The 22,440-nt window shown below is 42.0% G+C and overlaps 2 protein-coding genes across 2 annotated transcripts; both read right to left on the reverse strand.

The window, feature by feature from the left end:
• Nucleotides 1–450: 450 nt before the first annotated feature.
• Nucleotides 451–19,327, reverse strand: pygma (phosphorylase, glycogen, muscle A). Its single transcript, XM_080866280.1, has 20 exons — nucleotides 18,982–19,327; nucleotides 16,798–16,899; nucleotides 16,596–16,674; nucleotides 16,319–16,422; nucleotides 15,974–16,105; nucleotides 15,767–15,878; nucleotides 15,593–15,675; nucleotides 10,305–10,448; nucleotides 9,988–10,080; nucleotides 9,234–9,380; nucleotides 8,343–8,506; nucleotides 8,047–8,161; nucleotides 7,824–7,925; nucleotides 2,661–2,808; nucleotides 2,444–2,502; nucleotides 2,186–2,327; nucleotides 1,900–2,107; nucleotides 1,422–1,556; nucleotides 1,145–1,211; nucleotides 451–1,013 (listed from the first exon to the last, which is right to left on the reverse strand). Exons 1-20 carry the CDS (start codon nucleotides 19,222–19,224, stop codon nucleotides 864–866), a joined length of 2,529 nt encoding a protein of 842 aa, XP_080722406.1. The 5' UTR covers nucleotides 19,225–19,327; the 3' UTR covers nucleotides 451–863.
• LOC308386639 (zinc finger BED domain-containing protein 4-like) lies at nucleotides 4,067–6,052 on the reverse strand (the record flags this gene model as incomplete). The annotated part of the gene is made up of 3 exons (XM_080866320.1): nucleotides 5,093–6,052; nucleotides 4,631–4,947; nucleotides 4,067–4,422 (listed from the first exon to the last, which is right to left on the reverse strand). The coding sequence occupies exons 1-3, from the start codon at nucleotides 6,028–6,030 to the stop codon at nucleotides 4,067–4,069; spliced, it is 1,611 nt and encodes a 536-aa protein (XP_080722446.1). The 5' UTR covers nucleotides 6,031–6,052.
• Nucleotides 19,328–22,440: the final 3,113 nt, after the last annotated feature.

Raw genomic sequence — 22,440 nt, forward strand, 5'->3', positions numbered from 1 at the left:
CACTTCTGTCCCTTGTGTTTTTCAGTGGATGCCGTTGTTATTAATCAGACTTTTTCCTCCCCATTCACTCTCATAAACACAATTATACTCCCTTTCCTTTTAGCACCTCAAAGTGTACAATCACAGCTGTCACTTTAAGCTGTAAAATTGTAGTGATGGCATGACTATAGACTGGAGGCATATCATCATTTCCTTTTTGTTGTTTATGTTGTTGTTATGATCGGATGAGCTGAAGTTTTTATTTTCCGGCGTACAGCTGGTGCATTCACTGTCCATCAACACAGATTCTGGGATTTTTGTCGAGTCGCAATTCTGACGATAACTGTTTGTGCAGGTCAAGGTAAAGTCCATAGATGCCTTTTTTCCACCAACTCACTCTAAGTTGAATTTGCGGCTAAATGTACGTGCATGTTTATTCTGTATTTTACAATTATGAATCATGCCTGAAACAGCTAAATAAATAAGTCAGATTTTATTTATGGCTTTTAAGACAGTTTTTGTTTTTTATTCAGAATGGGTCTGAAATGGAAATACAAGACTTTATATTTCGGAATACAAAGATACCACGGTTAATTCTACAAGCCCCAACAAAAATCTCTTTTGTCCTTTTTCCAGCAGCTAAACAGCAGTTTCTGCTTCACTGATGACAGCTGCAATGGATTTACTTCACTAGCCTGTAACCTGGATGCTGCGAATATGCAGGTATGAAAAATGTAAACTTGAGCTTATATGTGACACTGATTAATGGCTGTGGACAAAGGTTTGTGGGGGACTTTTGCAAGACATACAGTATCTTCCGTGTGAGTTCTGAAGACAGTTGAACCAACAAGGGAAACTGCGATGTTGGCTGTCATGTAGACATTTTAGTGTTTGTCATCGGGGGCGGGGATTTTCTCAAGCGTGGGCTCCACGCCCCAGATCTCACGAGCATACTGGGCAATGGTGCGGTCACTGGAGAACTTGCCACACCCAGCAATGTTGTAGATCACCTTCTTGGTCCATTCCTTGGGATTCTAGGGGAGAATAAAAATGATTGATAAGCCAAGAATAACTTGACTTTTACACTGTGAATGAGACAACTATCTATATCATACTATGAATACATAAGAAGCATTTTTTCCCAGCTTTTGCATTTAATTCCTACCTTATAAAGAGCATTGACTTTCTCTTGGCATTTAATGTAGTCTTCATAGTCAGCAAAGACCTTAAACCTATGCAGAGAATAATGCCATTAACCAAATGATAACATAACAGGCTAATAACAAAGTTCACCTGTTGCATATGAATAAATGCATATGTGTGAATGAACATGTGCACTGAATATTGCTTTGCATGCAGCAACACCAGGATGTTCAGCAAGTTCATACACAATATTTGTATGTGCGCATGCAGGTCTGAGCCTCAGGCAGATGTGTCTCTACCTGTCATGATGCATCAGCATGTTGACAATTTCTTTAAACAGGTCAGGCTGCTTTGGGCTAAAGAAGCCTCCAGCAATCTGGTCAATAGCCTGTTTCAGCTCAGGCAGACGGTTGTAGTACTCTTCGGCGTGGTATCTAAGCAGGAAAGAAAATAAATAACAAACACATTCAGAAACACAGAAGGACCAGGTTGTCGCCGTAGTAACTGAATCATTCACAAGGAAAAAGCAAATAGGGCCTATAAAAAATATGAGCCCAAGGCCACACCTTTTTCGTGTGGAAAATCTCAGTTTGTGTGGACATAACATTTGAGTCTCTGTTTGGATTGTCAGAGCATGTGTACACTCGTTTTAATATCAGAAAATCTTGATAGTTGATCTTTTGTTTGTCTGACAGATATGGCAATATATTACGTACAGTAGTTATCGAAATTACAAAGACAATATGAGGCTAGGAGTAATAAATGTTCTCTCCTTACCCTCTCTTGTCAAGGGCCTCGACATCGTCCACCCTCATGCCGAAGATAAATAGGTTTCCTTCACCGGCCTCCTCTGCCATCTCCACGTTGGCCCCGTCCATGGTGCCAATGGTCAGGGCGCCATTCAGCATGAACTTCATGTTGCCAGTGCCAGAGGCCTCAGTTCCAGCTGTAGAGATCTGCTCTGACAGGTCAGCAGCAGGGACGCCTGGGAAAGAGCAGAAGTAGGGGTTTGAGAAATTTTAGAATAAATATTAATAAACATTTGCAGTGATTTGGTAATTACCTTTTTCTGCCAGTGTTACTCTGTAGTTCTCCAAAAAGATTACTTTCAGACGGTCTCCAACGACAGGATCATTGTTGACCACCTCACCGATAGCCGTGATCAGGCGGATAATCATTTTTGCAGTGTGGTATCCAGGAGCAGCCTGCAAGAGAGCCACAGTTAGAGACACGACATTAAATAGCCTTAACACTTCGTATCGAATGGTGCTGAAATGTGACATAAATTTAAAGCTAATAGCTGTTAAATTAAAATACAAACCTTTCCTCCAATCATGATAGTTCTTGGGGTCCACTGCTTGTTGGGATCCTTCTTGATGCCTGGTGGAGATATAAAGAGACAAAACTGAGGCGAGCAGCAAAATCCTTTTTGTAGGCTCTGACACACAGTCGGTAAAGATCTGGAGCAACATGTTATTTGGATTTGAGAAAATATCAAATCAAATGAAAATGGCAGAGGCTTTTAAATGCATCCTTACGGTTGTAATAAGTGATGATGTGCAGGCAGTTGAGCAGCTGTCTCTTGTATTCATGGATTCTCTTGACTTGAATGTCAAACATGGAGTTGGGGTTGATCTTCACCTTGTAGTGCTCTTCCAGGTGCACAGCGAATTTCATTTTGTTTTCCTACGTGATCAAAACATTTATTTTACTCCAAAAAAAGAAAAGTCATAGTCAAAGTATGGTAACCCAAGAACATGAGAAAAGAAAAGCACAATTGTGACTGTCAGGAATGCCTTTTTGGCCATATGCGTATACTACTGTCTGCCTTGGGGAGGTTTCAGGGCTAATGTATTCATTTTATTTGCTTGTCAGTTGCAGAGACAGAAAAGAGCTACATGACTGTCACGTGTCAGAGATGAGAGGTGGATCTCTGGAATTTCTTCATTAACCGAGTCAGTGCTTGCTTCCCAGAACACCTTCCTCTGTCTGTAACTGTTTGCTGTAAAATATTGTCTTTGTTATGCAACTAAATGAACCAAGGTCACAGTCCAGTGGTCCAGTGTTGTGAGCTCAAACACAAGGCGAGTGTCACATGTTGAATATCGCATGTGTCAGAAGCCATGGACCAATGTGCCTAAGGCCTTGAGGTAAGCCCACTGACTCATGCCCAACTGACAGTCAGGGCCCACCTCTATCCTGATGCTATTACTGTTCATGTGCAGAAATGTACTCTGAAAGCCCCAAGGACAACAGCCATCTAGGCTTGCGAAGTATTCATAAAATGGCATTTTTCCCAGACTGAAGTGGTAAACCACAATATGTGCTGGCTACGGTGTAGATGCTGCAGTTATTAACTGTTAATGCAGGCTTTGACACTGATCTTAGAGGAACAAATAGGTCAGCAGGTTGGGTCTCTGGAAAAAAAACGATATTTCATCAGATATTTTACAGAACAGTTTGTGTGTGCAGTCTGAAAACAGGCACAGGTTGCTTAATGTGAAATATATGCAGAGGTGGAAAGAGTACTCAAAATTTGTACTCAAGTACAAGTACTGTTACACTGGTTAAATTGTACTCAATTACAAGTAAAAGTACTGGTGTTAAAAAAATACTTGAGTAAAAGTACAAAGTACTGTTCTCAAAAACTACTCAGAGTATTAATTACTTTTTAACAGACTGATGTTTTATTCTGTTGTCAATAGCAGGCATTCAACTCGATTCACCAGTATAAATATTTATGTTCAAAGCACATTTTTCAGATGAACAAGGTATAGAAAGGTAACTTGTTTTGTAAATAAATGTAGATATAAAAGGAGGAATTTTGTTTGTTAAAACAATGACAAAAATGTTTCTGAACATGCGTAGAACCATTTAAACTTTTCCCCATACACTGAACAACAGGCAGGTAAGTGTCTTAAAGTCTTAGCATTTCTTTCACACTTTACTTTCTGAACCTTTTGTTCAGTTTCAGCAAGAGCTGGTTTTCTAAATTAACAGAGGCAATCCGACTTCGTTTGGCAGTGAAGAGTAGACCAGCACAGCTAAAAAGTCGTTCACACGCAGCAGAAGCAGGCAGAGCTGTGTTCAGTTTAAGAGAGAGGTTTTTGATGGCTGAGAAGGAGTGCAGCAGCTCCATGGTGTCTGTGGCACAAGCAAGATAACCATCAAGCTCAACTGCACTTTGCAGCCTTCTGGAGATTGGTCTGGAGAAGAATTCATCTTCATCAGATGACTCTCTTTGCTGATCCTCACTCTCATGCTCTGTCATTTCAAGATGTTGTTTGATGTATGTCAAGGCTGTAATTGCAAGTAGATAACACAATTTTGTTATTTAAATTTCAGTGATTATTCCTGAACACAAATTTAAAATCGGCAAATTCTCAAAAAGGATTGTTTAGTATTCAGGACAGACCATCAATAACTTACAATGTATTAGGTGAAATACTCACTTAAGCATGTGTTCAAATGTAAAAATACACAAAAATGGGATCACATGAATCCTTACCAGCCTCTGTTACATCTGCTCTGTCAGTCCAGGAAGTCTTGAACTTGGGTAAGAGGACTGCAGCTGCAGCCAACTCTGGATCCTCCATCATCGCTCCAAAACGCTTTTGAAGGCCATTTTGCAGGGCTCTGATGAGTGGCACGCATGTCTTGCTTGATGTCTCCAGCCTGCTAAGTTTGGACAGTAGTTGTTGGATTACTGGCAGGAGCCATCCCATAAAGGAAGTGGACTCAGACTGAAGGATGTTTGAAGCTTTCACCAGTGGCTTCATGGTGGTACAGTACTCCCTTAGGAATGCAACTTCTGCAGGACTCAACCTGTAAGACACAACAACAAAACCCACCATGACTATAATAGGGATCTTCTGATTTAATATTAAGAGTCTGCTCACGTTTTTAACCATCCATTAAGGAAAATTCACAAAATTTGAAACCATATTGGTAGGTGTCCAATTTTACTCACATTTTCACCTTGAACTCCTCACAAATGCTCCTGATGGCATCTTCCCCCTTCTCATCAATGATGCGTATTATCCTTTCAATGGCAAGGTAGGTTGAATTCCATCGTGTTGCATTGGGACGAATGATCTGTAGCTCACACTTGTCCTCTACCACTTCATTAGCCAAATGAGATCGGCCAGTTTTGTTCCAAATGGCCTGGCATTTTGCAAAGGTTGCACGGGAGAGCCTCTTGTAGGTTTCATTCATGCTCTCTGCTAGGGCAGCATCAGTTGTTGCCACAAGGTTTAGCAGGTGACATGCACATCGCTGATGAGGCGGAAGTTGATACTCCAAACCAGAGTCTTCATCAAGAATTGCACTTGCCTCATGGTAGTCCCTATGGTCAGTCAGGTCAATAATTTCTGGGTCTGCTTCATCTTCAGCTTCATCTGCATCATTTTGTGCCCAAAACATGTGGAAGGCCTTGACAAAGTTGGATCCACTATCAGTTGTGGTTCTTACAACTTTGCCTCTAATCTTGTATTGGCAATGGATATCATCAAGCGCACCAGCAAGCATGTCAAATGTGTGAGACCCTCTCAATCTTTTGCATGCTAGTGCTGCAGATCTTCTTTCCAGGGACGCTTCCTCTATCCAATGGCATGTGACTCCAAGGTAACTTTTCTGATGAGCTGACCAACAATCAGTAGTGGTAGCAACAAATTTGACTTTATCCAATGCTGCAACCAAAGTCATCTTCATGTGATCAGCAGCTTCACAGATTCTGGCACGGACAGTGGGTCTGGAGATGACTTTGGCTTGAGGTTGTAATGTGGTAACCAATTCTTTGAAAGATGGCTGTTCTACCACTGCAAATGGCTGTAGACCCTCACATATGAAATTGATGACAAGCTTGTCAACAGTTGCTTGTGGAACATGTTTGTTTGCAGCTCTCAACATCAGGTCTGGTAACTTGGCTTGCGTATTTGCTGAGAGCTTGTTTGGTGTGGCTGTGGTCTTTCGCTGTCGAGATGTTGATGCCACAGTGATATTGTACTGCTCAGTCTTCGATGGATGTTTCCTCTGTAGAGATAAATATTATCATACGTCAGGTTCATACATTACTTCATAACATCACTGTGATTAACACTAAAAGAAAACACATTTTTAAAACATTATTCAACTAGACTTGAGCTAATCTTTGATTGTTGAGCATAGTATAAAAGAGTGGTGAATTGGTCAAATTTTGCAGATATATTGCTGTATTTATTCACAAGTGTAAACCAATTTTGAACGATCATTGCAAAAAACATGAATTTCTGTATACATTCTAAGTTCTGTAATATGTATACTATCTGTAAAAAGAGTATCGACCAATGTATCAGTATCTAAATTTTTAACTCCTTTTTATCAGTATCACCCTAAAGTTTTCAGTATTAGTCAGGTCCTAAAAATACTAAGAGAGCAAAATATGTGTATCTAGCAAATCTAATTTAAGAAAAGGGATCACATACACAAAAATGCTGCCCATACAGCTAACAAATAAAACCAATCCACATTATGTTCTTTAAAAAAAGATATCATATTGGGAAACATATAACCCTACTGATTAAGAGCCACGTCACTATGATAGACCTATATCAGGCCAATGATACTGATCAACTGATCCATCAATCGGGCTCTGGTACATGTCAGCTGAGAGCTGGAAGATTAATTTGAGATGCAGCTCAGCACTGTGTTCAAGTTTGTTTGTTTTTTTGTTTGTTTGTTTTTTTAAATAGGCCAGCTGATTGTAGGCCTGTGAGTTTTAAATGACTACAAGTTTAATTTATTGTAATGACGGTGGTTATCCAAATAATAAGCTAAAACATTCCTACGAATTGTAGCTCAATTATGCATGCACACACGCACATTAGCTAGCTCCGTCTTATTTTAATATCAGGCTAACCAATGGCGGTGACAATATCTTAGCCAAACTAGTAACCTTAACACACATGAAAAATAAGAAAGCAATATCATACACGTATAGTTGTAAAACCTCTTACCTCAATGTGTTTTTTTAGATTAGATGCTGAAGTCTTGTAAGCTGAAATGACTGTAGAGGTCAAACAAAGTTTGCACTGCATCTGGACGCTGTCTCCTTTTCTTCCTCTGTACACGAAAAATTCCTCCAGGTATAGCCACGGGCACGCGTCCTCCGTCTTTTCTACGTCGTTTTCATGGTTGACAGTGTTGTCCTCTGTCTCCATTTTGGCTTCTTTGTCTCCAAATCTTTCGTCTATAAAGTAGTTTATACTCCACCATTTAGCACCTCCAGACACCTGTGCCTGCTGCTGCAGCGGAGTTTATTCTTTGCTTACGTCTTAAATTGGCGCGGTTGCGATTGCACGGCCTTATTGGCTGCAAAAATGCAGACGAAAGGTTTGAATATTAATTCAAATTGTGGGCGTACTCAGTAGTGACTTTTGATTTTATAAGTAGCGAAGTAGATTACATGGTGTAAGTTGTACTCAAGTATGAGTAAAATTACACACTTTTACGAGTAATTTTTCAAGTACCCAAAAAATGTACTTAATTACAGTAACGTGAGTATTTGTAATTCGTTACTTCCACCCCTGAATATATGTGCCGCTTCTCAGCAGGACTTCGACATCCTGTCATCTTCAGACACAATTATAAACATTCACAAGCATTCTTGTATCTTTTTGAGCATAATGCTGGATACATATTAGACAAAATAACACATTACTTGCCTGTTTCACTTTGGCAATATCACGAATGAAAGCCTCATCATTCACAAACTTGATGAGGTTCCTAAGCTGGTCAAGGTCACGAATGAAGTCCTCCCCAATTCTCTAATGAGAAAAAGATAAGTGAAAAAATAAATGAGTAAATAAATTGACTGATCATTGTCCTTTGTTAAGTATAACCTAAATTTAAGCACTGTGTCCCTTGTATATTTGAAACACTGCTAACCTCGGCAATGACCTCGGCAAGCCCGGGGTTGCACATAACCAGCCAGCGGCGAGGAGTAATGCCGTTGGTCTTGTTTTGGAACTTATGTGGCTCCATTTCATAGAAGTCCTTGAAGCTGCGGGAGAGCATAGCATATATCAGAACACACAGATGATGTGCAGTCCTTGAAATGACAGAGGATGGGGATTTATGAAACAGATAGCAATACACTTACTACACACACTCGTGCATCTGTGTGCGACGTTGATTATGATTTACCACTACAAAGGATGATCAGTTTTTGTTTAGAGACGTACACTGTAGCTTTGAGGATGTCCGAGTGGATCTGAGCCACGCCGTTGACGGCATGGGAGCCCACAATGCACAGATGGGCCATGTTAATCCTCTTCTGTCCGCCTTCTTCAATGAGGGACATGCGGCGAAGGCGATCCACATCGCCGGGGTACTTAGCAGCAACTCTCTGCAAAATTCAAAGGTGCACGAGAAGCAAAAATAAACTAAGTCAGAGGTTATATTTCTTTATTTCATTTGCTGAATATGATTTTACTTGTCACACTTGTCACTGTAGGGTCAATACAGCTATTCTAAAATTATACCAGACCACCAGTAGGACAGTTTTAGTCAGGATTTAAGTAGATGAAAGTCAGTGTGTTATCTGGTTGAGCAACAGCTCATAAAAACCTGCCCACCACTTTATGTCAGAAACAAGTCTCTCTCTGTTCACGAAGAATGTGGGAGTCTATTCTGACAGATGTTGCAATTAAAAGCCCATCAGGACCATTTTGTCCTTTGACTTTTACATTACAGCATTTTGGTTCTCCTGCCAATCTTTGAAGTCTGTCCTTGCATTTTAATAAGGTTTCCTGTTGTCTCGTTCCACAGTAGCAATCTAAAATCCACGATGGAACAATATTATTAAAAAAGTAAGAATAAGTATTTTGTTTTTTCTGCTTCTTTACCTTTCAGGTTTTTCAGTTTCATGCTGTATTTATGCTAGAAGGTTAATATCTTTCTTAACTTATCTTACCTATTTAAAATCATTAATTATAACATTAACTATATTTACATTGAGCCACAGGACAACGTCAATATGTCCTTCCTGTGCTATATATAGTAATTAGGAGCCATAGGGGCCTATGCATCCAGCACACCCCAGATTATGACATGCTGCAATGTGCAGAACTAACCTCCAGGTGGCGGCGGTTGATCTCATAGACTATTTCCAGATGACGGGGCAGCAGATGAGCAAACAGTTCGACTGGCCAGCGCTCCAGAGCTTCAGGGAGAACCGTGTGATTGGTGTAGGCACAGGTTCTCACACAGATGTCCCAGGCCTCACCATCAGCAGCAGGACATTAGGTTTAGTGAACAGAAAAATAAATAAATTCTGAGCTGATATCCACCCTGCATCCCTCCATTGTCATCATCATCAAGGTAATGACAGACATCAAGCGTCAAACACTGCGGTGACAGTAGGTAAGTTTTTAACTCCACCTTCTTGCTGAAAGAACAGGTCGCTTCTCCTTTTTTGTGACCTAATAGATCAGCAGTTGCTTCTGAACTCTCTCATCTGTAGTTCACTTTTTGTTTTGTTCGCCCTTCCAGCAGCTGAACTCTGTTTCTTTTGCTTGGTAGAGTGTCCACATTTACTCCAGTTATACTAGTGTCAACCATTTCAACTGCCTGGAGAAAACTACTGGCAAAAACAAACGGGTCAGCTTGCTTTGGTTGTGCATTCAAACCTTTAGCCTGGTAGCACACAGAAAGTGAGGCCTACTGGGAAATGTTCGCACCAATTTAAAGCCAGATGTGTCATTATTCTGTTACTGTTATACTGTGCAACAAACTGACCTCACTGTGATCATTTAAAGCAGCAAATCAACATAAAGCACACATAACCTTTTAAGACCCTTTTAGGGGTCGTATTAATCTGCTACTCACCGTTTCCCAGTTCAGCTTCTCTTCATCAACAAGAACCCTCATCAGCTCAGGAATAGCCATGGCTGGGTGAGTGTCATTCAGCTGGACGGCAACCTGAATATGCAAAACATTAAAGAAAGTCAAAACCGAGTTTGAATGGGTCACAGAGCACTTTGTAGATACTATTCTTTTCAACTATTCTCCTAAGGTACAATAAAACCCACCTGCAACCTGTTCAAAAAACTGACAGAGGCAATTTAATGAAGACCCAGGGAGAACATCATGAGGAAATCTTTTCATTTTTGACAGAAACTATTTTGTTGAGTTTTTCACTTCACCTTGTCAGGCAGTTTGCTGAAGTCTGTGCGAGCAATCTCCCTGGAGCCAAACTTAGAGACCTTGAAACGGCGGATGATGTCTTGCAGGGTGGCAGACACCACAAAGTATTCCTGCTTCAGACGGAGCTCCTTTCCTTCAAAGAACTGCGGGTAAAGACACACATTTGTCTTTTTCTGTTCTGCAGTCAAAGATGAATTTTCTTTTATTATTCATTAAGCATAGCCTTTTGTATATCAGCGGCTGCTTTTTTTCGTGGACCACAAAAATATTTTAATATCACAATTACATATTAGACTTGTGAGAAAAGATTTAGTGAAGCTTTAATAGATCTATGTCTAATCTCTTAAGCAGAGACATTATGCTAACACCCATTAAGAATATACTGGCAAAGTGTACTACATGTGTATAAGCGTGCATTTGCATTTGTCCACTGTGCAGAATATGCAAAAGACATAAATTTCACACTTTTCATCCCTCAAAGATACCAAATTCATGCCGCTATAAAAATGATGGTCTTACCAAAAATAAATTATTTATTCTCAATGATCCCAACTAAACCGCCACAAGATTGGTTCAGATCTCTAGATTCATGTATGTCCAAATTCCTTTGGAAAAATAAACCCCCACGTATAAGCTTAAAAACACTACAGAAGACCAAGGATAAAGGAGGACTAGAACTGCCTAACTTTCAGCACTACTTCTTAGCCAACAGGCTTCAGTTTATCTCAGGATGGCTAAAACACACCCTCTTAGATGAACCTTGGCTAGATGTAGAACAAGCACTCTGCAATAATCTAGAGATCTCAGACCTACCATTTATCAGCTCAAACATCCAACGACATGAATGCTTTAAAAGCATCAACATCAGCTCTTCTCTGACAGCATGGTGGGAGTTTCTAAAATTGACGGCGTCTTCATTAATCCCATGCAAACGTACACCTATCTGGAACAACCCTGACATATTACAAAACAATAATATGATAAACTTTTCAGATTGGAGTGATAAAGGAATCAAATATTTAGAACATATACTAGAAGGAACAGAATTTATTTCATTTGACGGACTAGTTACACAATATGGGATCAACAAGAAAAGATTTTTAGAATATCAACAAATTAAATCCATAGTAAAAAAGAAATTTAAACCGGGTCAAGTTGAACTACAAACACCACCAAGTGTGGTTCAATTTCTTACTCTTAAACCCCCCAAATTACTATCCAAAATATACAGAATGCTTTCTAAAACAGATGAATCAATATCACTTCCTATTGCAAAATGGGAAGCGGATTTATCAGTTAACTTAGACCTAAACTTCTGGTCTCAGATTTGCTTAAAAACCTTTCATCTAATTAGAAATCCCAGTCTTCAATTAATTCAATACAAAATATTACATAGAGTGCACTATACAGGTCATCGGATGTTCAAGATGGGCTTTACGTCTACCAACAACTGCTCACACTGCCAAACCAATTCACCGGACAATTATATCCACGCTCTTTGGTTCTGTCCACCAGTTCAGAAGTTTTGGCGCGAGATATGTGAGGACTTATCGAAGTGTCTGAAATGTAACATTCCAACTTCCCCCTTAGTGTGTTTGTTGGGCAGCTTAGATAATGTCACTTCAGAAAAGAATATCGCCCATATGGTTTTCACTGCCCTATGCATTGCCAAGAAAACAGTCCTCATGAACTGGAAAAATAAAAATAATCTTAATTCTAACCAATATAGAAATTATCTATTAGATTACATTAGTCTTGATACAGCCTCTGCCACCACATCAGATCAATTGCTCTGGGCTCCTTTGATCAGCTCCATCACCTAGTGGGGGTGGGGGGTCATAGTTTGGTCCCGCCTTCACTGTTGTGATTGGTGTGGGGGTAGGGACAGGCTTAGGGCGTCGGGGGGTTCCCCGGAGGCATCTTCCTTGGGGGGCTCAACCCGGGGTAGCGGTCATGTCCGGTTAGGGGCTCTGTTGGCTCTCAGGTGACTGTTTCCTCGCGGCTGCGTTCAGCGGGGCTAGGGGAGGGTCTGTGCTGACGGACGTGGGTTACTGACCTGGTAGCCTGGCTGCCCCTGGGTGGGTCCGGGATGGGCGTGAGGTTCTGGGGGCGCTCCGTCTCTGGGCTGGGACCCGGACCGGGCCTCGGGGGCTTGGGTCCTGGTTGGTGTGTTGCCGGGGTTGTGGGCGGGTGGGTGCATGGGGGCCCAGCCCTGGAGCAGGGTGCCGCCGGTGCGTCGAGCCACCTGGGGGGCTCTTCAACTGGTGGGGGGGATGGTCACATCTTGCAGGAGCTTTCCTCTCCTCAGGAGCGCCCTCTGCAGGAGGGGGAGATACAGGAGAGGTGGAGGAAGATCTCAGCCTGGGTGTTTATTGTCTTATGTAGTCTGGAAGATGAGTGGATGGTGGGGTGGGTGCAGTTTTCTCTGTGGTGGGGTTGGGTGGACTGTCCCGGGCTCTGTGGGGCCGGGCGGCGCTGCTGCACTGGGCCCGGTCTGGATGGGCCTGGGCCCCCTTTCCCTGGCGGGTCGCGGAGTATGGGGGTGCCTACTGGGGTCAGCGGGGGAGCTGGCCCCAGGGAGGGGTCACTTGCCCCTCCCTTCCTTCCCTCCCCATCTCCAGCTGCCTCCCTCTTCCCGCTCCACCACAACCACCCACACATGCAGGGCCTTGGAGTAGGGGTATGTCACCAGGGTGCAGAGGAGGCTACCCCCCCCCCCCCCTCTGTCCCCTTCTGGCTGCCTCTGCCTCAATTTTATCCCACAACTTAGACATTCACATTACTCACACTCTCATTACACATACATATAGGATCTTGGGGGTGGGCACGATACACGGAGTCCAAAGTACCATCAGGGTGTACACCCCACCCCTGGCATCGTTGCCCACCTCTCAATTTTAAATACACGTAGACATTGAGGGCTAGCAGGAGGGACCATGCGCTTACCTGCTGCTCTCTGGCAGGTAGCTCCAAGCCCTCCTGGGTTTTAAATGCACCTTAGAACATACATGCATCAACATTACAATGAGCGGGTGGAGGGAGGTTCGGAGTCTTCTCTCACCCCCGTTCTCTGCGACCTGCTGGAGCAGGGGGGCTAGGACTAGGAGGAGGAGTTGGCCGTCCGACTGCGGTCTGGAGTGTGGAGCCTTCCTGCTGCTGCGGAGTCGGGGCGGTCTGCCTCCCCCCACCGCAGGGAAAAGGGAAACACCACCTGGGTCTGGGTGCAGTTCCCCCCTCCAGGGGCGGGGGCACCTAGACCCGGTTTGTAGAGTACGCTTGGGGAGTGTGATCGTGTGTACAACGTCTCTTTATGTCTGTCTCCACGTTGGTTGAGTGTGGAGTAAGTGCATATGAGAGCATGAGGGTGGGAATGGATGTTTGTATCTGTGTGTGCCTGTATTTCTGTGTCTATATGTCAGGTTGGGTGTCAGGCGCCACCTCTCTGGGGACATCTCAGGCCCTTCAAGGTTTGGAGGCCTATCTCCCCCTACCACCACTTCCCCTGCCAGTGGCGGACCCCCTCAGACATCGGTGCGTTGGTGGTTCTTTGTGTCCGGGGATAGGCGTCCAGGTACACACCGGCTCACTCCTTGGCGGCCGCTTATCGGGGCCTGGAGCCTGGGGCTCGCTCGGGCCACTTCGGAGGTGGGGTGCCCCCGGCCTCTCGGCCTGGGGCTCGGTCACTCAGGCGCAGCTGGCTGCCGGCGGAGCTCACGGGCGCGTCACTGCAACTCCCCCTGGCTTCTGCTCCGCGGCTGCTGAGTGAGCCCTCATCTGGGACTCTCCTCAGCTCTTTCCGGGACAGTGGCGCAGCTGCCCCTCTGTTGGTCTTCCTTGGTCTCTTGTGTTCTGGGGGCCTCTGGATGTCTGGAGTTTTGATCTCCTCCACACCTGCTTCACGCCCTGGAGGACGGGGCTGTGGCCCCCCCACACCCTCTAGCAGATTATTACATGAAGGAACCTTTTAAAAAACAAAAAACAAGCGCGTCCATGCTCACAGGTGTACACACGGGTGATCACACCCACAAACTACACCCTTTTTGGCTCCTACCTCAAAGCACACTGTGTTCTGTTGATCTGATGTGCTGCACAATAATGTTTAACATTTAGTATTTACTGTCATATTCCCATATATCATTGTGATGTTGTTTATTCTATTACTCTTGTTCTCTTCTGCTTGCTTTCTTTTTTCTTTCTCAGCAGGTGATCCAGGTGATTGATATATGCATTTTTTTCTTCTCTGCCCGTTCTGTTGGTTTTTGTCTTTTGCCCTTCTCCCCCGTCCCTCTTCTCAGCTGTTTCTCTTTCCCTCTTTCTTTCTCCCCTTCTTTCCCCCAGTCAAGTCTGTCCCGTATTCAGTAAGTGAAAATAAAATAAACAATAAAAGGTGAATCAAATGGACCATTACGGCAAGGCTGGGATGGTCAGTTTGGTAAAGTAAATCCGTTGGGCATCTTTCTTTGCCTTTAGACAACAATTCTGATGTCAAAAGAGCCAAACGGGACAGGCCAAGAAAAAAATAAAAATAAAAATAAGAAGTAGAGGTAAAAGCCAATGTGTTGGAGGCTATGAATATGTTTTTGGAAGAGTTAAGAGAATACTGTGTATTTGCTGTTTTGATTTGCCAAACAGAGAGGATTTGCAAAGACATTTTAAGGCTGATTAAAGCAACTTAAGGAATTATATAAAGGGATTAAAACTAGCAAAAATTTAGTCTTCAGTTTGCAATTTCATATACTGAAGAAACTGGAAACATTAGCTTTCAGTGTTTTGAAACAACCTCAGCTTTCATTTTTGACTAAATTTAATAAATGATCACCCTACTATTATAATATCCCGATATTACTAGAGCAAACTTGATTGAACAGCAGTGTAACACTACATCATGAGTTACACCACACTTTCTGTTCTCAAATGCAAAGACGTAAATTACCACACTTGGCGTGAGCTATAACTCACGCTAGATGGTTATCTCCTAAATCCTCCTGCTGGAGCCTTTGAGGAGTCGGCACATGTTGGTCAGATCTTTTGTCAGATTTGAAACCGAGCTTCAGAGGAAGCTGGGAGAATACACATCGGCTCTAGCTGAGCACAAAGGACATTAGGTGTGGTCCAAATTATGGAAGTCCATCTCCCAGCTGACCTAAGATAAGGTCTAACCAGTCACACACAGATCCCTTTGATATTCACATTCTTCTAGTTCCTCTAATTCAAGTTAATATCTGTATGCTCGGGCTATGAGTGCAGTGCTGGTGGATTAAATGGTAATAGAGCCACATTTTCTTACATTATCATTGGGATACAGAACACGGGAGATGTTCTCAGCCAGGTTTCTGTCCAAAACAGCCTGAATGTAGCCACCGACATTAACTATAAGGAAAAAGCAATTATTTAAGTTGATGCTAATTCTTATTTGACAGATGTATTTTTGAAAATACATGCTCTCTGCCAGGATACATACAGTCTTTCAGGTTAAAGTCGCACGGTGCCTTTGCAGACCACAGCCTCATGGTGTTGACAATGTTGTTTCTGTAGCCTGGGATAGGGGTGTCATAAGGCAGAGCCAGCACTACCTGTCAATACCATAACATGAAGAGCGAGTTATTTAAAACCGTAGATCATCAAAGAAATATCTTTCAGTTTAATTTGCTTTGTTCCACACATTCACCTGAGTGTCAACCCATTTGACGCCATCGGGGTGATGCTCGGTCCTGCCATAAAAGTGAACTGGGCGCATGTACTCAGGACGTGCTTTTTCCCAAGGGTTGCCGTAGCGCAGCCAGTCATCGGCCTCCTCGACCTGGGTAAAGCCACACATTTGTATTGAGGCAGAAAACTGCTCATTAGCGGGTGGCTTCTGAGCTGAGCCAGGTATAAAGGGATGTCAGGTCATGATAATGAAAAGGAGACTCCTCCAGCAGGTGATTTAAAAACAAAGCTGGTGTTACTTAAAAGGAAAGCAACAGCAGCTGTTTTCTCTCACTGAAAGGAATGTGAAGTTTAATCTTCTAACCTGCCAGCCATTGACAATTTTCTGATTGAAGATACCAAATTCATAGCGGATACCATAACCATAGGCAGCCAGGCCCAGTGAAGCCATGGAGTCCAGGAAACAGGCTGAAAACCAAAGGCAGGACATGATAACAGGTTCAATAATATCACAGCTCTTGGAAAGAAAGAAAGAGAAAGAAAGAAAGAAAAATGCAGTATTTTGGTCATCCAACAGGGATAAAAAAAAAAAAAAAATTCCTTTTGAATTTATTTAATACAAAGCATGAAAAGATGCTCACCTGCAAGGCGACCCAGGCCACCATTGCCCAAACCTGCATCTTCCTCCATGTCCTCCAGCTCCTCCATTTCCAGACCCAACTGAAGGAGACAAACGCATACAACAGCAAACCAGTGACTCGGGGATGCTCCCTCTCTGTTACAGTATTTGAAAGCAGCAATTTCACAGTTAAAAGAGGATTAAAATAAGCGTGTTTGTCTCACCTGGTACATGGCCTCGTCACAGGCATTCTCCAGTCCGAGGTTCACCATGGTGTTCTGCAGAGTGCGACCCATGTAGAACTCGAGGGAGATGTAGTACACACGCTGCATTGTGAATTCGAAAAGGAGAAAAAAAAATCATATTTAGCAATCAAACAGGTCAAAACTGTCTTATGAACACTAGCAGAAATACTCAAGTGACATTCTGCGATCAGGGTCGGGGAAAGGTCCCACTAACACCCGCCCCATACTGTCAAAGAAATCTGCGAGTCTCATCTATTGGCTTCATGGTTCAGAGTGCGGAGAAATATGTCACCTGAGCCTCTGTTTAGCCTTTGCCATTTAGTTGTGTGCTTTTTTTCTCTCTCTCTCTGACATGGAAGGGTGGACACAGGCTGTGGAGGTAAAGCAGGGGGAGAGAAGACTGGGCGACAGATTGCTTCAAGTATTATGTAACCCCAACATTTTGGGCTTGGGCAAAAATAACTCCTGTAGAGGTCACTGTAAAGGTCTGCTGATAACCTTTCATTGTGGAGTTCAAGTCTAGAGTAATAGGAGAAGTGGTTCAGATGGATGTGTAAAATAATAATGAATACATCTGACAGAGCCGTATCACTAGAGCGCTAACAGGATCTCCTGAATTATATATGACTCTGTTCCATATCTTATCTTTGTTTCATCTTCTTGTGTTGATTGGCTCTGCTTTTCCATGAATGTGTATTATTAGTGTTTAAATAGTTGCAATAGTAACTCTTCGGGACGTGATCTTTGCACAAAGATGTAGACGTGCTCTTAAGCTAGCATGTCTTCCCTCCTGCAAGACCTTTAAGAAGTTCACCTTTGACCTTTCGATGCAGAGCACCAGAAAAAGCTCTCGGCTGGTTTCTGAGTTAGAGCGCCCGATCAATAAACTTATTGTGAGGAGCAGCATGTGCAGATAATTTGCGAACTGAACTCGTGCATTGTAAGCTATGGCGTACAGGCAAATTTTCTTAACGTTATTAAAGAAAAATAATCTCTTTCATTCAGTGGGGTTATTAATAATCTCGCAAGAAACATTTTTCCCCACTAATAAGTTGAATTGGAGCTGAGTTTTGCTCTGCATCTGAACCCTCTATTGTAATTACAGACAGTTTCGTGTGACATTTTCGAGCAATAACGCGGTGTGGCGGCTAATATTGTGGTAACGGCAGCTTCATATTGTTCTTCTAAGGCTCTTTCTGTAGCTGTTGGCTAATAATACTGGGGTTGCTGAGATACAACTTCAATCCAACTGCTTTTAAGTGAACTCAGACACCCTCAGAGGCATTTGCTCATATGACACATGTGCTGTATGGTCAGACAGGAAGGGAACAGAAGGTCTTGGGGTGGTTTCATGTTTCAACACACTATAAGCACTGCAGCATACCAGCAGAGTGCTAAGAACCCCCAGTGAAGTTTAAATGTCATGACTTGGCATTACACCGATATCAAGCTGCTGAAGGTACAGTTGAAGAATACAAAGCTTTGGCTCTCGGTGGAGGAAGAAGTATTTACATCCCTACACCAATACACATTTTGCTTTTTCTTGCCATTAAAAAATTGCAACATTATAATATTTGATATCAAGCTGACAAAGTTTAAAGAAGAAAGCTAATTACATAGACAAGCGCCGCTCCTTTGACTGATATATGTTGACATTATACACACATGCATAAGACTAATGCATCAGCATAGCAGCAGGTTGAGTGGAACAGGAGCTGTAGTTTTGCCCAGAGTTAGCTCCTTAAAGGATTATTAGATAAATTTGAAAAATTTAGATAAAGTAAAACTAATGTGAAAGAAAAGAGGAAACAATTTCTTTCAATCTGTTTTTTTCTGTGTGTTTGTGTGTGTGTTATATGCTTACACCTTCTACAGGTATTTACTAGAAACAAACCTGAGTAATTGTCTTCAGGTACTTGACACCACTGTTTACTTTAAAAAATGTGAAACAGTGCAGAAGAAACAGGCATCCCATAAAACAGTGTAAGATCCGAAGTAATTGTAATGAAACAAATTTCTTTCATCTTTCCCTTATACCACTCTTACTCTATAACCACCCAAAATACAAGTTTGTACACAAATGGCCAAAAAGATATCAAAAAGATAGATTAATAATTGATTTGTAGGCGATAGGCTGTCACATCTAGATTTATTAGAACTTACTTTAGGGTCTTTCTCATAGTAGTACTGCTGGGTTCTGATCCACCTGCCAATCAAGTGGTCGCGCACCGTGTTGGCAAGCGCAAAGTAGTAATCCCTTTTGGTTGCCACATTTCTGTCCTTGACCAGAGTAAAGTGGAGATGCCTGTTGAAGTTTTGCTTCAGATCTGAAACGTTTTCGACGCCGGCAAGGCCTCTCACTGAAATCTGTTTCTTTCTATCGTGGTCAGACAACGGTTTAGACATGGTGGCGCAAGTGATCGCGGCTCAGGGCTCTGACACTGGGAGAATGTAAACAGTATGGCAGCAGGTACACACCACCAGTCCCAGACACACAGCAAGACAGGCACCCACACCACAGCCCTGGCTTCACAGTTTTAAAGGCGCGATTATAAATATTAAGCGGAGGGTGGAGCAGATCGCTTGTTTAAGGTAAAAGGGTGGAGCGTATGCTGAGGACAGAGGGTGTCACATCACAGTTATGTCAGTCGCAGATAACTAAGAGTCCCTTTTGGGATCTGTTATGTGTTACTGGCATCAGAACAAAGAATTGTACAAGTCGACGTCATTTACACTATATAGTGAAGGGAGGTTTTTACTGTGGTTACTCTCACAAAATTAAAACTTTCCAGGTAAGCTGATCAAATAATTTAAAATAAGCTGTACAAATATTCTACTTGCCATAAACTCAGGATTGTATCTGTTGCTACATTGTATTTTTTCCAGTTTTATTTTTATTTTAAATTGTCTAGCTGTATTAGCCTGGTGTTATGTTCAAGGATCTCAAAGTGCAGCTCCCAGGCCACTGGCGACCCTTGGTGTCATCTTAAGCGGCCTTCAAGCATCCTGGGAATCCACAGTTCCTGCCCCACTATCATATAGCAGCACAGAAAGAACAAAACCAAGGCAATATTCTCTTCCATATTAATTCCTCTTTTCTAGCCATCAGAGCAGCAAAATAAAACATCACCCTGTGAACTGAAACATTAGAAAAACTAAACTAGTATTAGTATTTAATGTGTGCACCCCTGAATCAAACATTGGGTCATCAAAATTTTAAGAACCCCTTACGGATAATATCTCCAGCAGCTCACTTAATTTCCCCATATTTTGCAGGACTGTTTGGCTACCAGAGGATATTTTTACAAAAAAAGGTTTGTTGTGGCACTTTGAAAGCAAATTCAAATTCAAATTCAAATTTTATTTGTCACGTACACAGTCATACACAGTACGATATGTAGTGAAATGCTTGGACAACTGCTCGTGACCTAAAGAGAACAAAAAAGGAAAAGGCTATGAATAAGATAGGAAATAAATATGAAAAATTAAAAAGGGTAGATTTAACTAGGAAGGAATAAAATATAAATTAAGGTTAAAAATGAAATAACTGTACAACACAAATTAGAATTAGAATGAAGGGTAAAAAGCTCTACAAAGTGTGCTAATAATCACACTGTAGGGTGACACTATTTGTCAGCCACTGCAGTACAGGGCAGTTACAGGGTACTTGCAGTATGTCTCTGACAATCCAAAAAATCTCTACTGCAAAGTTTAAAATTGTCTCTCTACTCTGTCATTTCACTCCTACTGTACATAGCTGCATTATCAGTTATCAGCACAAACCAGTAATCCAGTGCATGTATGTGTAGGTCACATCTGTTCGAAGCCTGAAGCAATAACAGACACAAAATCAGCTGCAGTGAAGCAACTAAAACCCACTCTATTTTCAGTTATCACTCCAGCTCGCCAAGCTATCATAAAGTCTTGACCTTCTATAAATAGCAACCCTGACCCAGTCCCAAAGGCCATGATATTTGAAAGGCGTATCCTGTTAATGTCAGCAAGAGCCAGTAGACAACACTGCTATATTACTAGTAGCTGGAGTCGAGTTTAAGAGGGGAAAGCAGTGTTTGCAAAGCTTGTTCTCAGCGGGATGCGGTGCCATGTGATTATCATCATCTTGTTAAAAGACGGGTTCTGCTTTTGGACTAAAATTGTTTAGTGAAAGAGTGACTCTTATTTCAGTGTCTACTTGTGCCAGATTGTGCTGCACATTGAATGAATGTTGACAGGAAAAGTATTGGGAATAAAATTAAATTATCTTGTCTTTCTTACCATTCCCCACTCTGTCGCCTGATTGGACTAGATGTGGAGAGAAAGAAAGGAAAAGGTGTTGTTGTTGCTGTCAAGCACAACAGCAGTTAGACAGCAGCTAAATAGAAATCAAGTTGCAGGTGGTAGTTGAGCTGCTTGGCAGTGCTTCATGGTCGTTTGTGCATCAACTGAAGAATTCTTAGAACACACACGCACACACAAGCACATACAGCTGTCTACATTTGCTGTTTCCTATTTAATCTTCCTATATGCCAAATGACCCCAGAACATCACATAGCAGATGACAGATTGAAGCTGGCGTGCCCCTGATTTATCCACAATGATGTGCAAACTATGTTCTTGCATGTCTACTGGCTTTTCTGTCAAATGGTACATCAAGCATTTCAAGACTAAACTCAATGAATGCATTGACTTTTTGATGAGAGCCCAAATTTTCAACAACAAATACAATTGCTTTGCACAGATTCTGCAGAAAGTGTGCCAGCAAAACGTGAGCATTTTTAAAAAAAATAAATAAATAAATAAACTCTTCTTTCTGCTCTTATTTACGATCTCTCCATCAAGTAATAATCGGGCATGTGAACATTTAATTAGCTTACATTTAAATTTTTATTCCACTGGAAATATTAACTGTGATTTTAATGAAGGCTCTGATTGGCCAGGAGTAACCTCAGTTATTAAAGTGCCCATGATGTTTGACAGACATTAAAGTAAAGCAGCTAATGGACAGTAACTGCTGCTGCTGCTGAGAGCAACACTGACTTCTGCAAATTGGAATCAGCAACGGCAATATTAAAATATGTCTCATTTAGAGTTTACCTATTGATGTGAACTGATTTCTTAAAGCACATTTCTAATGATGTTTTATGAACACTGTTCGCGGGTTAAGTCTGTCTCTTTTTTTGGCTTAGAATAACTCCTGGGGATTTTTGTTTTCTCACCTTATTTTTCAAAAGTCTAAGCTGACAATGAGAGAAAACCTCTCTTTGCACGGTTATAAATATGCCTGAATGCTTTCACACGAAATGATGTGCCACATTTTCAGTTGCAATCTTTGTCTTGCGCCTTTGTGTTTCTCTGCAACTTTTTACATTCGAGATTTTACACAGATGCCTTTTTTTCCCCCTTTCATTTTTCTTATATTCCTATATTTGCCTGACTTCCTCCCCTTTTAAGCAAAATAAAAAAAATTTTCATTTTCACAAACCTTTAATACGAGATTTATCAGAATCTCGTATTAAAGATTTGCATGGGCGAGTTCACCAGAGACTGCATTAGTTCAGCGCACAGATATGAGAAAATGAATGATTAATGGGTAGCAGGGGGCATTGCAATGTTCCAGTTAAA

This window comes from Rhamphochromis sp. 'chilingali', assembly GCF_963969265.1.
Source record: "Rhamphochromis sp. 'chilingali' genome assembly, chromosome: 19".
NCBI classification, from domain to species: domain Eukaryota; kingdom Metazoa; phylum Chordata; class Actinopteri; order Cichliformes; family Cichlidae; genus Rhamphochromis; species Rhamphochromis sp. 'chilingali'.